Raw genomic sequence first — 15,686 nt, forward strand, 5'->3', positions numbered from 1 at the left:
TTAGAACCACTGTGCGACTGTCTTACCTGATTGGTTGTTTTTCATTATCAAGTTTTTTGAATTGTACAGTAGTAGCTCATGTTAAATAAGTTTGATCATTCAAATGATCATTTAATTTTAGTTGGTGGTTTGAATTTCTTTATACCAGTGTTACAGTTAGATGACCCTGATGAAGGCCACAAGCTGAAACGTGTCTGTCTAATAATACAGTTCTTCTGTTTAATGCAAGTGTAGCTGGAGTTTGATTTAAATCCAATGTCCATTTACATTTTTCCTGTGTTTTATTTGAAGTGTTGATCCCTATTGATTAACTTTGATTAGCTGACTCTTTTCTGGAGGTAAAAAATAAAAATATAGTAGATTTCAGGTAAACACTCAGGGAAACCAAATACTGCAAGGGCGGATGTTGGGCCAAGCTTGGGGCATGGCTGAGAGCAGTGACTGCTTTGTTGTTACATCACAAAGTTACAGAAGTCTGACGGCTGGTTTTAAGGCTCAGTTTCTGAATACAGGCTGTGTGCATTTCCCTGTGGACTGAGGCTTTGATACTTTCACAGTATTAATATAGAACCTAGACCTGCTTTATAATCAAAGAACACATGGACATCTACCATTAGACTATATGGGACCTTTAAACAAAAGCTTAAAAACCTATTCAGTTTAGAATGGTTTAAGGTTTTGGTGCAGCAGAATTGAAAGATAAACCGGTACTCAATCCTTTGTTTAATGTTCATCTTAATTGGTGAAACCCACCCATGTCTGTTGCATCATACCCATGCCTCCCCTTTTGTTTCTCCCCCTCTGTACCTCCCTCTCCTCAGTTTTCTCTGCTGTCAGAGGTACGAGGGCTGGTCACGCCGCAGGACCTGGAGTGTTTTGACGGGATGGTACTGCGACGTGAGATTCAGGCTCTGAAGGCGCGGCAGGGCACAGCTGGAGCCACAGCCCTGCAGCCAGATGCCCTGTCTATGGTGTCGTACCCTGATACCCTGACCTCGTCCTCAGCCAGCTTCATGACCAACACCACCCTCAGCTCTGCACGGGTAGGCTGGGTGCACTGGTGGATTAATTACCTAGATCTTGTTGCCTCTATCTCACAGTGTGTACCTTTGAGTTAGATTTTTTTTAGTTTACTTAATATTTTTGGGTGGAAACATCATCTCTCTTCACTTCCCTCTGCTTAAAATGTATATTTCCACTGCTGCAATCATTTGAGATTTTTCTTACATGTTTGAAGAAGTTAAATGATGATGTATGGGCCAGAGTGCTGCTGTTTTCTGGTCTCCCTCACAGTCTGTGTATTTGGATTTTGATTGGCTACTTCTGTTTGGCTATCTGCTCTCACTTCCTTTCCTTGGCTGTGTGTGTGTGAGAGAGAGAGACAGAGAGGGGAGGGGGGGCAGTGTGATGTATTTCCATGGCTTATAACAGATTCTGCTATAGAAAAGATATTTTTGCTTTGGTGTGGACTTTGTTGGGCTGAACAATGACACCTTTCACTGCCTTGCTGCTGAGATTGAAAAGTCTCTCTGTTGAGATTTGATAGGTTGTATTTGTCTTCCACCTCACGCCCAAAATCCTCCCCCCTCTCCCCCTGTGTAGGAAAGACTGCTCTGGCTGATAGATATGATGGAGGTAGGAATCACTGCTGAAAGAGATGAAGCTTTCCAACACAAAGCCACACATGCGGGATACACACTAGAGCAAAGAGACATTAAGTTAACTGTGGGCAGCTGCCACACATACACACACACTTCAACTCAATCCTTGGTTTGCAGTTTTTGCTGTGAGTTTGCTTGGAGTGTTTTTCTTTTTTTTTTCTTTTTTTTTTTTATTATTGCCTTCTCAGCCTGGATTTGGAAAGGAACTGTAGTGCTTTTAAAGAGAGTGTGTCACTCCACAGTCTGAGGTGTTAAGAGTTAAGACTCCTGACACTTCATGTTGTGAGTGTGAGGACTGTGGCTCTCCTCCTCATCCCCGTCTTCAGATCTGGCTGTTTTTGTGAGGATGAGGTCACACTTCCAGAGAGAAGAGATCACAAAAAAAAAAAAACTGCTCCTAATTACAGAAGAATTTTCTGAGCTGTGCTCATCACAAGAGAAGGTTACATTTGGTTTATCCTTCTCTTTGCTAATTTGGAAAAATCTAATTTTCAATTAAAATTATTAAAAGATTATAAACATAATATTTGTGTTAAAATGTTTTAAGCTATTTACTTGAAATACATGATTCAGTGTGTGCTCCTATCCCAAGATAAGATATTTAAAGGTTTCTTCATGGGTGGCATGGTGGTGCAGTGGTTAGCACTGTTGCTTCACAGCAAGAAGTTTCTGGTTAAAACCTGCTGGCGGGTTGCAGCCGTTCTGTGTTTGCATGTTCTCCACGTGCCTGAGTGTATATCAGCCCTGTGATAGACTGGTGACCTATCCAGGGTGTACCCCGCCCTCGCCCAGTGTCAGCTGGAAATGGAAATGTCTCCAGCTGCCCCACGACTCTAAAAGGATAAGTGCTATAGCTAATGGATAATCTCAGTAACAGCAAGTTATCTGACGTTATCATAGCCGGCCACTAATGAAAACAGACATGTAACATTATGTGGCTTCCAAGTTACTTACACGTGGAGAAGAAAAGCCAGTTCTGAGTCAAGCCGGACCCTTTAGCAGCTCGTAGGTCTCCGCATCTCAGAAAAGTTTTCTTCATGTGCAAACTGAGACATTACAAACTATTCATTAAAAAAGTACTTACATAAAATGACTCAATAGGAAAAGTTATCAGTAACATTACTTGTTACTTTACTTTGGTTATCCAGCCCAGCTCCATCAAAGGTACTGTACCTTTAAACAACTTCAAAAACTCTGTATACATCTTTTGTATTTAACATGAGTGTACAATGAAATGAGCAGCCAGGCTGTTTGTAATCACTACTATAGTCCAGCAACTCAAACACAAATGTGTTAGTATGTTCGCATGCAAGTGTCTGATTTCTTACATGAGCACACACACACACACACACACACACACACACACACACACACACAGGTGTACACCCGGTGTCTAAGCTGGCAATGGAGATAAGCTGTAGACTGCAGATTTTTGCATCAGTCATTCTCATTCAGATGCCTCAGATGGGTTTTGCCTGCCTTTCTGCTTTCCCCTTCGAGAAGCGACATTTACATGTGTGAGAGTGTGTGTGTGTGTGTGTGTGTGTGTGTGTGTGTGTGTGTGTGTTGGTCTGTATTCTTCCCGTGTGTTTATGTGTACCTATTTGTGTATATTTGTGCTGTTTTGGACCCATGGGTGACTGCTACCGCTGCTGTGTAAAGCAGATTAGAGAGCTGGGTGGGTTTGGGAGGATAAAAATACTGAATTTCCGAACCGCACTGAAAGCCAGGTATACAGTCGACTGCATACCAATGCACGTACACACACACACACACACACACACACACACACACAACACACACACACACACACACACACACAAAAACACGCACACATTATGAAGATAGACACGTAAACACAGTTGCTCTTTGAAGAATACCAACCCCCTGGCCAAACACAATGTTGCTTTTGCATGATTCTGCAAAACATCAGATTGTTTATTTTTTAAATTCAGTGCGTCAAATCTTTAGATTTTTCCCTCTAATATCTGTGGATGTAAACTATAGTAATGCTTACACATGGTTAAGTTTAGGCAACTTAAGCTGCTTTTAAAAGCCTAAAAAAAACAGCCAACATTAAGGACGGGTCTGAAACAGGCTGTGAACACAAGGCTCTGGAGTCGCAGGCTGTGTTCGGACAGACCAAATTAGATTAAATACATCCAAGCACAGATTAGCACGCAGTACAGAGAGAATACATTGAAGCGTGAATGTAGTAAACTTTACTTCCTGGATCATATTTCATCTTGTCATCATTTACTGTAGCCGCATGCCAATACCAGCACCTTGTGTTTTTTGGCTGGACCGGCCTTAGAAAAGCAAATATCCTTGACTGAGTCATTACAGCACTGGTCGGCCATTGCTCTTTCAAAATGAATTGACACAAACACTACATTTCATTTTCATTGATTTCATTACATTACAGGCAGTGATGCCAACCTAGCTCCTTTGTCGTTAGATTTACTGACTTTTCATTGACCGACTTTTAACAAAAGGTTTAGCTACTTTCTGTAGAAAAGAGTCACCAGAATTGCCCTGTGAGTGCGAGGTCAGACTTTCAGTGCAGAGCAGCAGCTTGGAAATGGTTCGGAAGTGACAGCTGATTTATATTTAGCCTATTCTTAATGGGCCATGTTTCAACAGAAATGACATGACAACAGAAACAGAAAAACATGTAAATGAGAGCAGCTTTATTGGGAATTCAGAAGCATTAAAATACAGTTTTTCCAAGCACAGAGAGTAGGGGAGAAGCATAAACAAATGCAAATAGGACATGATGACATCACTGATACGCTAATTGGCATATTTTGTAATCTAGTGACATTTAGCGACTTTTCGAGCAGGCTTTAGCTGCTTTCCATTGAAAGTAGTTGTTGACATTGGTTCCAGCCATATACAAGGGTTACACTAGGTTTTATTTAACACAGTCCTATTTTAGTTCTGAATGCGGCCCTGCCCAGAGCAAACACTGCAAGACTGCCAGGGCCACAAACAACTTCAGCAATGAGGCGTCTGTGATCAATAGTGTTTGTAATCTGCTGTAAGTCTGTAATTTGCCTTCACTGTTGTTGTAGTTTAGGGTCTGTTTTATTTTAGCAATAATTAACAAGCCTGTATTATCCTGTAATCCTCTTTAGTCATTCGCATAGAAAATGAATCAGAGCTGCAAATTCAGCCCAGTTCCAGCCTAGCTGTGTTCACCCTACGCTGCACAGTTGTCTTTAAAGTTGGTCACTGTGCCAGTTGAGGTGATCATGGTGCCTTACCCTCTTGCTGTGGCTTAGCCGAGAGACATGTCAGACTACATGTTGAACCCATTATAGCTTGCAGTCTGTCAGCAGGGCCGATAGGGTCAGAGCTCCAGGATCAGGACTGCTGACAAACCGATGGTGTCACAGAGCATGTCGTACATATTGTCAAACCAGGCAAGAGAGGGGACCAACATTCTGACAGTCTGCCTCATGAGTGTCATAAACAGAGTCAGTGGTCTTCAACATGAACAAACCACCACACTGCATAAAGATGACACTACTTCCTTCATGCTGAATGATGCCATTGGATGTGAACCATGTTATGCAGAATTGTCTAACATTACTCCTGGGTAGAGTGCGACACACATGCATCCAGACACACACACAAATGCGCGCGCTGTTGATGATAATTGTGGTTGGACACGGTCATACATACACACAAACACAGCGTGCTGTCACTGGTTACAGTGCAGAGCAGCATCTCTGCATGTAAAAAGTTGATAGACTCTTGTGATAAATAAATTGTCTGTAAGTGCTCCCCGTGCAGCAACGAGGGGTAATTAAGCTGAATTGATGGGGCTTTTGTTCTGCTTTAATGGCAGAGTTAAATGAAGGGCAATGTTTCTCTGAACTCAGCTCCCCCGCTCTGAAATCCCTCACAGATCTGCCACAAATTACCCCCTCTCCACCACACCGGTGGGATTGAGCTGCCAAATCCTGCTTTGAACTGAGCTGATGGTTCTTTATCGATTTCACAGCATGTGTGTTTTGCTTGTGGAAGACGACATGATAGCTGTGTCTATGTGAGCGTGTGTGTGCGTGTGCATGACTTATTTGCTTGCCTTCCTTATAGACTTTGAGACTGGCAAGCAAATGCGAACAGATATTGACGTCTTTCCTCTTTTCTGGGAGATGTGGAACATCCACCAAATCTAATTTGGCATTTGTTTTCGAGATAAACACACATCTGTGTTTAACATCTGCTCACTAGCTTTCTCCCTCTCACTTTAATCACTCTCTCCTTCCTCCCCCCTCTCTGTGTTTCTGTCTTTGCTGTCTTTCATCCATCCCCCGTCCTTCTCTCTCACCTCTGGCTTTCGCCTTTTCCTCTATTTCTTTCCTGTGTCTCTCAGAACAACAGCGTGGTGGAGAGTAATGAGGAGGATCCTCCGGAGAGTCTGAACACGCTGCTCACCGACATCTCTCTGGTGAGCCTGGCAGGCCCCTGCTCTGGCCTGATAAAGATGGATACGGCACAGGGGAGAAGTGAGGAGGGGTGGGATGAAAATGATGAAAAAAAAAACAGGATGGGAGATGAGGTAGGGGCGGATGGAGGTACTTGAGACATGGCTGACCCTCAGGCTTTGTATTGTAGACTGAGGTAGAGTGAAACAAGTGTTTGCACCGAATAAAGAAAGAAAAACAGAGCTTTTTGAGATTAAGTGCCGGTGTAGCCTTTCCTCATCTTTTCTCTGTTGTGTGCAAAGTGATGAGGGGAGACTGATCGCTATACGCCACCTGGCCTGTCCAGTTCTCTTCCTGCCTCTTCATCTCTAACAAGAAGGAAGAGCTTACTGTTGCACCATAGTTTACAAAAAACTGACTGCATGGCGACCTCAGTTTCCAAAGCAACAAATCGAGAGGTCTCATTTGTTTATCTGAACCGCAGCAGAAGGTCAAGGAGGAAGCTTTTAGTCCACTGTATTCCAAGGCTACCTGTCAACCGAGTCATAACTCACTTTTCTTTCGTACACTTTCTTTTTTGCTCATTTTATGTCTCACTCCATACACGGGCAAGCCATCCACGTCTCAGTGTTGTTCATTTCACTGTCAGTTTGAGTTTGAGCTTTGTTACCCCAGAAAAGCAGGACACCGGCGGAATCGCACCAACGAGCAGCGACGTGTTGGGCCTGGTTTGGATGTTGTAAATGTCTTCAGGTCAACTGTCACTGAACCTGGTGCAGTGGTTAAACATGTGTCTAATGCAGCTGTGTGAGTGAAAAACTGCTGAGAAGTATGAAGAAATTAATATGATAACTGGGTTTAAACTCTGGCTTTAGCTGTACTCCCTCTGCATAATAGAGATGTAAAAATCCTTTGTGGAGTTCATGTTTGATACACTCTTGATATTTGTAACAAAGTTTGAATTTAAACACAAACTGTGACTGTAAAATTATTATATTATATATTATTATATAGTATTATTATTTATTTCTCTTTAGATGTAAAATCTGTTTTTTCTTCTTCTAGTATTTAGTTAAAAATGCAAATAACAGAAGATGGATAGTCTAAAAGGTGCATTTCATCCAAATGACTAAAACATGTCCCTCACTTGTAAGTTGCTTTGGATAAAAGCTTCTGCCAAAGGAGTAAATGTAAATGTAACATATTTTGTCATCGGCCTCCAATGAAATTTTGTTTGACATTTTAAGAATAATTAGTCTTAGCACAAATTAAACTCCATTCACCTCCATTGTATTGGCAGAAATATCAGGGATTCCTGCCAATAAAACCTGGACAAATAAAAACAAAACTAGATATGACTCTAGGTAAGTGAGCCAGGAGATCCTTATTTACATACAACAGTGAAGTATAGACAAGCCCATACATAAAAAGACTCTGGGAAACATTCTCTAAATTGAAGCTCATCTAAACAAATTTACAGAAACAAATTTGTGAAGCCGGAATGTTTTTAAGACTTAAAGCTAAGATAAACATGTTGAGGCAGTCGTAGAAGCCTCTGTTGATGGTGTTAATGCGTGAATTTAATTTCGCCCTCTGGTATTTAACATATGCAAACAAAAATTTGCACATTTTCCCAAGTCAGAACTGAAGATTTCAGCTCCATGATACATATGGTCACATTCTCTATTGCAGTATATTGTGCTACAGTATATTGTCACACCCCTAATCAATGATGATGAATATATCCTTTCACTTCAGGATGACGTACAGTCCACCACCGCCGAATCCCCCCCCTCCTTCAAGCCTCCACCCCCACCGGGGGTGCAGAGGCGCTCGAGTAGACGAGATCACCTCAACAAATGCCCCTCGTCCGAATCCTCCCACTCAGGCTTGTACTTCACAGCCCCGAACTCCCACAACCAAAGTAAAGAGCCAGGACACAGCCCTGCCTCACCCTCACTGCACCACAAACGAGAACATCCCAGGGACCCGTCTCGGGACTATGCGGCCATCAGAAAGAGAGAGCCTTCGGTACCATCCAAGAAAGAACAAATCACAGCTGCTCAGTTGTCCATGGTCACCCAACACAACATCGGCCCTTTCCCCAGGGTCCAGTCCCCCAACAGAGGCACCAAACCTGCTGCCCCGTCCCCTTCACCTCCACCTCCACCTCCACCTCCACTCCCTGCTCCTCATCCACCCCCATCTCTACCCCTTAAGCCAGTGTCCATGTCCAAAGCCTCCCCCGCTTCCTCTCCTGGCTCTAAACAGCAGTTTGTTACAGTGGAGGTTCACAGGCCCAACGCAGAGCCCGATGTCAACGAAGTGCGGCCGCTGCCGCAAGCTCGAGGTGAGGACATAGAACACCGGAGGTCAAATGTACAAACTCGACATGTTTCAAGAGTAAAGTTTATGTGATTTGTCAAATAATTGAAACTAATAATTGTTCTACATTATTGATTAATGTGTAAATTACTTTTTTAAAACTTCATTAGTCATTTAGTAAAAAACTGCAATCACAATGTCCCAGAGCCCAAGCTGACATCTTCAAACTGCTTCAGACCTTAAGAGAAAAAGAGCCAAACTAATTATCAACTCTATGAATTACTAATTGCTGTGCAAACATTTCCAAAAATGTTGCCTGATACCTTCCGTGCTTCATAAGACTGTTTTGCCCGGATACAATTTTCTTGCATCAGTAAATTTGCTATCAGAATTGATATTGCAAGAACCTCTTCACTCATCAGTTTGGTGCAGAGTTATATTCGTAGACAACCAGCTCCACAAATAAAGGCACACTTACTTTTTATCAGTCAGAGCACTGGAGCATCACAGACTGACTGTGCTGTGGGAACGTGTTCATGTTTTCAACCTTTCTTTTTAGAAACATGTGTAGTGTTTCTCTCTTGATAATGAAACACCGAGATTAAACGCTGCAGTTGGGATCCATTTTCTGATACCGGTTATATGCTGATTGTCACTCCCTGCTCAAAATGAGGAAATATGCAGTTTCGATAATGAAGAAGATGGGTATAAATACATTATGTATAATCTCTCTCAAATGTGTATTTACTTGGATGTAATGTGCTTAAATGAGCAATTATCCAGAACATTGTGCACGATGCCACTGAATGCACTAATCTTAATAAGGTTTTAATCCTGTGTTAAATCTTAAAATCATATTTTTTATAAAACTCTACTTGAGACAGGCTTAAACCAATGAAAATAAAAGTGTAGGATTGCTTCCACACAATAAGATTTAGAGGCGACACAGTATAATGTGTGTGAGAGTCCTTGACATCATGTCTGCCTGCTCCCCCTCAGGTGGTGCCCTGTCTCAGCTGTCAGACAGCGGCCAGACCCTCAGTGAGGACAGTGGTGTGGACATAGCTGAGTCAGGACACATCAGCAAAGACAGCAGCCCCCATTCCTCACGCACACGCCTCCCCCGAGACACCCAGGGAGGCGGGGGGGACAACCCCTCCAAACCGGTGAGGGGGTGTATCAGAACAGTTGTGATGGATGAGTGGATGAATTGTGGGGAATGAGAGAAGTGTCCAGGTGACCTGGGTGTCTGTGTGTGTGTATCTCTGTTTTTGTGGGGACTAATTAGAGTTTCAGACCTTAAGGGTCAGATTATGGAAAAGTGAGACAGCTCTGAAAATGGAGACATTTTTAGACACTTTTGGAAATCTAAGACCTTTTTGGAAATTTAGGGCATTTAAAAATGAGGGAACGTTTTTGGTAATTGAAGACCTTTCTGGAAAATGAGGAGATTCTTGAAAAGTGGGATCATTTTTGAGAATGAGGACATTTTGGAAAGTAAAGACATTTTTGAAAAGTGATAATATCGTGTCTGATCCTTACTTCTTTCTCTCTGAGGGTTCGGACCTGGTTTGAATGTTAAGAGTAGAAATTAAAGTTAAAATTCAAGTTGGAGTTAGGGGGTAGGCAATGCATTAATATATTACTGTCCTCACAAGTGTAGAAGTATGAGTGTGTGTGTGTGTGTGTGTGTGTGTGTGTGTGTGTGTGTGTGCGTGTGTGTTTGTGTGTGCGTGTGTGTTTGTGTGAGTGAGTACTTGATTTATTATATTCGTGGGGTTTGGTCCACAGGTTTAAAGGGCTGTTTGAGGGTTCACACTTGTGCTGTGTCTCAAATCGGATACTTCAGTCAATACATTAGCATGTAGTACAGTGTGTACACAGTATACTCACTGGCGTATTGTATGAATTTCAACAGGGTAGTGTTGCCCCAAATCAAACACTCCCATTGTGCACTCACCAGAAATGATGATCACAACAGGTGACCGCGATTGTTGCCCACCTGCAGGCTGCGTCGCTCACTTGACTTGAAAATGAACATTTCATTTTCCTGTATGTGCCCCCTGTGTCATCTGGCATGGAAATTAGGCCCCTAATCACCCCCTGGCTTCTGCTATGTAGCCAAGATGGCGACCGTTGGAGGTGAGAGTTGACAGTTTTCAGTGCACCATACACTGACTTACAGTGCATTGCATGTTGCCATACTTGACAATATGAACTCACTTCTGCACTCAAAATAGCAAGTGTTGGTATGGAAAGATACGAATTGAGACACAGCATTGGTTTTAGGGTGCGGATAAGGGTTGAAGATAGGCATTTAGTTGTGATGGTTAAGGTTAGGGTAAGGAGCTTGGGAATGCATTATGTCAATGATGGGTCCCCACAAAGACAGCTGTACAAACGCGTGTGTGTAAGTGAGCTGAAAATAAACCATGAGTTACTTACAGGTTTAATAAATCAATGTGCGTTATTGCTGATCCTCCTCCAGAATCTGCCTGAATCAATCCTAACCGTGATCTCTTCTCTCCTCCCTCCGTTTGCTCAAACACACTTGTTTCCTTTCTTCCACTCATTTCTTTATTTATCACTCATGTCATTCATTCAGTCACATGCTCCATCATTTATTTCATCACTCACTGCAGTGACGCTTAATGAAACTTTCAAATCGCTCTCTGGTTCTTATTGATTGATGGGAAAAGTAACAAGTGAGGTTGGGAGTAGCCAGATTGTTTATGACGAAAGGGCTGTTAAGTTCAATGTCTGTGTTAGATCAGAATTACTGTAGGCGGGAAAAGTGATGGCTGAGTGGACTTTGTATCGTAAAGCGCTACATTTCATTGCTAAGGAGAAAAGCATTTACCTTCTGTTTGTTTTGGAGTGTCAAGCAAGACGCTGCTGAAAAGAGTTAAATGATGTGCTCATCAAAGAGAGAACATTTGTTTAAGCCTTAATATAACCTCCGCATTCTCACGCCAGTAAAAATACACAGCAGGGTGACAGGTGCAGAAATGTAAATATGGCCCAGAGTCATGAAAGAAAATATCGCTTAATATCATGTTTGATACAAAGGCTAAGGTGAAGGTGAGATGGCTAACATCTGTATTTATATAAAGTTCACCTCCTCTGCCATCTAGCTTCCAGTAGCTTCTGTAGCCTGTAGTTGAGTTGTGTTTTCTCATCATCTTTCCTGAAAAGCTGAACATGTTCCTGGGGTCTTATGTCCATATTCTAAGATAAATAGACGTCTATTGGAACAACTTATTTATTAGGATTCAATAACTACAGCTGACATGAGGCTTTAGCTGAGTGTCAGTGGTTTATGGATGTGTTGTTACTGAATGTCAACAAAATAATCAGCAATTTATCTCAATCGAAGCTTCTCTAGTTAGTCTAAATCACTATGAATAATATGACTCTAATGTTAAAAGAGTCACTAATAGCAACATATTCGCAGAGTAAGAAGAATTAACATAACAGGCTGTAGTTAGAGCTGAAAGCAGCCGTTTTCAGCAAACACACTCACGTAAACCTTATGTGCACGACCTGCCAGCTCCAAATGACAGACAAGACAAGGTTAGACGGATGAACGGATGAATGGTGACAGAAAACTAAGAGGACAGAGAGAGGGGTATGGCATTCAACAATGAAATGTCCCCAGCTGGAATTGAACTGAGCATGCTGCAGTTATATGGTTTGCATCTTAACCACTAGACAACCATAGGCATTTATCTTAGAATAAGGACGAACATACAGATGAGAAAACCCCCACTGTGTTACGGAAGCTAGTGGAACAGAAGCTTTACAAGAGTTGAAATAAATAATAAATTAAATAAATTAATACAGGTGATTCAACAATGGCAAAAAATGACATACATGCCTTGTTAAAAATGAGTAAAAGGATTTAAAAAGAAACTATTATTTCTTTTGTCCTCTGACTTGTGAAGCTGTTTACCAAGATTGGTCATTATTCATGAATACACCACCAGGATTGAATATGTACGTGTTAATAAAGAGGAGAGGCATGGCCTTTGTTAATGTGTAAATCCACTGAGAAAACTCTCGAGAGACAATAAAGCTCTTACATGGATAAACAAAGGCAGAAAGAAGTGTGTATGCATAGGGGGGCACAAAGACAGAGGCCGGCAAAGGGAGACTGTGTAATGTTATATTTGGTTTATGAATACAGATTAATAATGTTCTTACATTATAACTTGTCCTATCCTTTACTGTAGCCAGGGCTGTTGGAGCCCACCTCTACACTAGTGAGGGTGGCAAAGAGTGCCAGCACCCTGGGTATTGCCATTGAAGGTGGAGCCAACACTCGCCAGCCGCTACCACGAATTGTCACAATACAGGTGAGTTGGGTAGAAAGCAAAATAATAGTTGAAATAATACCACCGCCTATTTAACCCAGCATTCATATTAATATTAAAGGAGCTATTTGTAAGTTTTGCTATTGCTACATTAGCAGGCGTTTGCATCCACAGCTGTTAACTCAACAGTTTGGCTAAGAGCTTCAGCCATTGTTGCATTTACAGGAGGTTATACGCACCATAGCAGCGCTACTTCTTCAGGTCAGACTGGACGCTGAACTGACTCGGTATTGGAAAGTGAGCTAGCTAGTTAGCATGCTAATTTCAGTAGAAGAAAATAAGTGAGTGAAATAGAAGTAAAACAAGAGATTGCTTTCCACCACTGGAGACAGCTGGTTATGAAGCAATAGCAAACACTTACATATAGCATCATTAATTCTGCTCCATTTTTGGTGAATGTTCTCCTTGTATTGTCAGCTGTGTCTTTTTGATTGTCTGCAATGGTAGCGCACACACACCCTCCAGGTGGGACTTGATGTCCTTTAAGGCTTTATATGGATTCACGCTGCAGCTGAACACACACTGAGATTCCCGCTAATTTTGTCCTTTCTGGGCCTCTCACAAAGATGATTACAACATTAATGGCCTCCATGAAAAGGCTCGGCTGCCAGGAGTCTCTTGCATTTCACTGTAGTTAATGCTTTCAGTATGAGGCAGCTGTGGTATAATGTTGATGTTTGAGGATACAGGCAAAAGCCAATATCAGCAGCAACACCTATGGGAGACTTTACAGCATCTTTCAAATGAAAGTTTATGCTCTGTTTGGATATATGAATTTTAATTGAATTATGACGCAATGGAAATGAATGGAAATTAACATGTTGCATTTGCATCATGTGTGTATTTAAAAATCCTTGAAAATACAGGCTATGCAAAGTGAAATCCATGAATTGACAGGTTAGTCACCCCTGAAGAAAGCTATTGCTGTTATTGAGTGTGCATATGTCTACATCCCATGGTAATTTTCAAGTCAACAAAGCCTTTCATTAGCTCATGACTATCTGCGGCACTAATCATTTTCTAACCACAGAGAAGCGGGGAGTTACAATTTAAAGAGCAGAGCAGTGGGCAGCTATAGACTACAGTCCACACCGTGTTCAAAGCTGTCGCTCAGCCTCTGACTGCTCAGAGGAGGTGATTGAAATAAAAAAGGGTTGCTGATTGCAAGGGGAGGGATAAAAGGATTGGAAATCAGCACATTCAAAATCAAAGAGTGCACTGAAAGAAAGGAAGGCAAGTGTGAGTGAAGGATGCAAAAGAAGTGAGAGTGTTGTTACTAAGGAGAGGGGGGGGGTGTTTGGTGGTTGTGAAGGTGGTGGGAAGGTTATTGTGCAAAGAGTTGCATCAGGGACCATGTAAACAAATGTGTTTTTAATCACACACCACTGTTGTTCTCAGCAGTGATCGTGATACAGAACCGAAACAAATGCGGGACCCCAGTGTCACTCCCTTTTAAACTTGTTTATCCGACGTATGTGTTTCTGTTTTTGTCTCCTTACACGAGGAAACGGCTCGGCTAATTTTATTGGAGAGCTGCTTCTTTTCTGCATAATTGTCTGGGCCTCAGTGGACCATGTATCTTAGCTCCATTCACTCAGAGATAACAAGACAGCAGCTCTTTAATGAAGAAAGAAAATCCCAAATTTAAAGATGGAAAAGACTCAGAGAAAGTGGTTTTCTCAGATCTGTCAGGTAGTGTCTCTTTCACTTGAGTGGAATATTAAGACAAAAACAAAAGTGGTCCAGTATACTTGGCTGAGATTTTCAGGAGAATAGATGGATTCAAAAGATAACAAGCTACAGGTTCTTGCACATTTTTACATAGACATATCCTGTTTTGCAAAATATTATACTAACACAACAAAATAATGAAAGAAAAGAGCACGCAAAGTAATCCTTTCAAGAAGGCCAGCACTTCAGCTGTGCGTGCATTCATTCGATGGCCAGCCTGATATGCAAGTCAGGAAACCACGTCCCCTCAGACCAGGACTGTCTGTGATACTGAATGCTGAAGTAGCTGATTGCAAGGGAAGATATATATATATATATATATATATCAGAGTAGACAGAGATCTTGAAACACGGTTAAAACTCTTTTCATAAGCTCATTTGAACAGAGATAAAATTCATTTGAACCATCCAGGCAAGTGGACTGACATGTTAATCAGGTTAAATTATTGCTGGGTGTCTAATTACAGCTCTTATTTTAATTACACAGATTTCATCTAAACTTGTGATGTGTGGAGATCTAGACCCTATCGATCACAAGTGAGACAAAGCCACAGGTTACATGACACCACTGCTACATCCCTGAACAATAACACTGAATCGCTTCACAGTTATTTAAAGACATTAATAACATGGCAGCCTCGAGGTCACTTGTTCCAGGAAAGAGAGAGAGACTTTCAGCACGTTCAGTTTTCAAGGTGGAAAAGTGAGCTGTTAAAACTTTGCTCTGTCACCCGGGGAAAGCTAACTCAATATTATTAGGCCCTTGAGCAAGGCACACAACCTCAGTACTTCTCCCAGTCAAGACCGAGCATCAGAATGATGAATTTGCTGGGGGAAAAAAAACAAAAAAGGTTGGTTTTGTTCTTGGCTTTCTGACAAGCTCCCGCTCCATCAGTGGGACAGATGATGGCATCACATCACAGCCAATGCCTTCGACAATACCGCCTCTCTGCTATATTGGAAGTGCTCACAGTCCGTACAGCAAACCTCTGGCTTCTGTATTCCTTGTCTCTGCGGGCACGAGGCCTGTCTCCTCAGGTCGCCTCAATCACAGCTGCAGGGGATGAAGTGCAGATGAGTGAGCCACTGCTAGCCAACCAACTGTTATCAGTCCCCATCACCCCTCCGGAGGCAACAGCCTGTTATCACTGCCATCTTCC

General features: G+C 42.0%; 1 protein-coding gene across 2 annotated transcripts in view; it reads left to right on the plus strand.

Annotated features, from left to right (window-relative positions):
* The window catches only part of whrna (whirlin a), a 151,877-nt gene that overhangs the window by 126,010 nt on the left and 10,181 nt on the right, over nucleotides 1-15,686 (plus strand). The window contains exons 8-12 of one of the 2 annotated variants that reach the window (XM_056403847.1): nucleotides 822-1,043; nucleotides 6,046-6,120; nucleotides 7,856-8,447; nucleotides 9,422-9,588; nucleotides 12,655-12,777. In XM_056403847.1, coding sequence (XP_056259822.1) covers nucleotides 822-1,043; nucleotides 6,046-6,120; nucleotides 7,856-8,447; nucleotides 9,422-9,588; nucleotides 12,655-12,777 — 1,179 coding nt within the window. The remainder of the gene's footprint in view (nucleotides 1-821; nucleotides 1,044-6,045; nucleotides 6,121-7,855; nucleotides 8,448-9,421; nucleotides 9,589-12,654; nucleotides 12,778-15,686) is intronic. The other variant, XM_056403848.1, reaches the window with a different exon arrangement.

Source organism: Seriola aureovittata, chromosome 18 (genome assembly GCF_021018895.1).
Source record: "Seriola aureovittata isolate HTS-2021-v1 ecotype China chromosome 18, ASM2101889v1, whole genome shotgun sequence".
In the NCBI taxonomy this organism is placed as follows: domain Eukaryota; kingdom Metazoa; phylum Chordata; class Actinopteri; order Carangiformes; family Carangidae; genus Seriola; species Seriola aureovittata.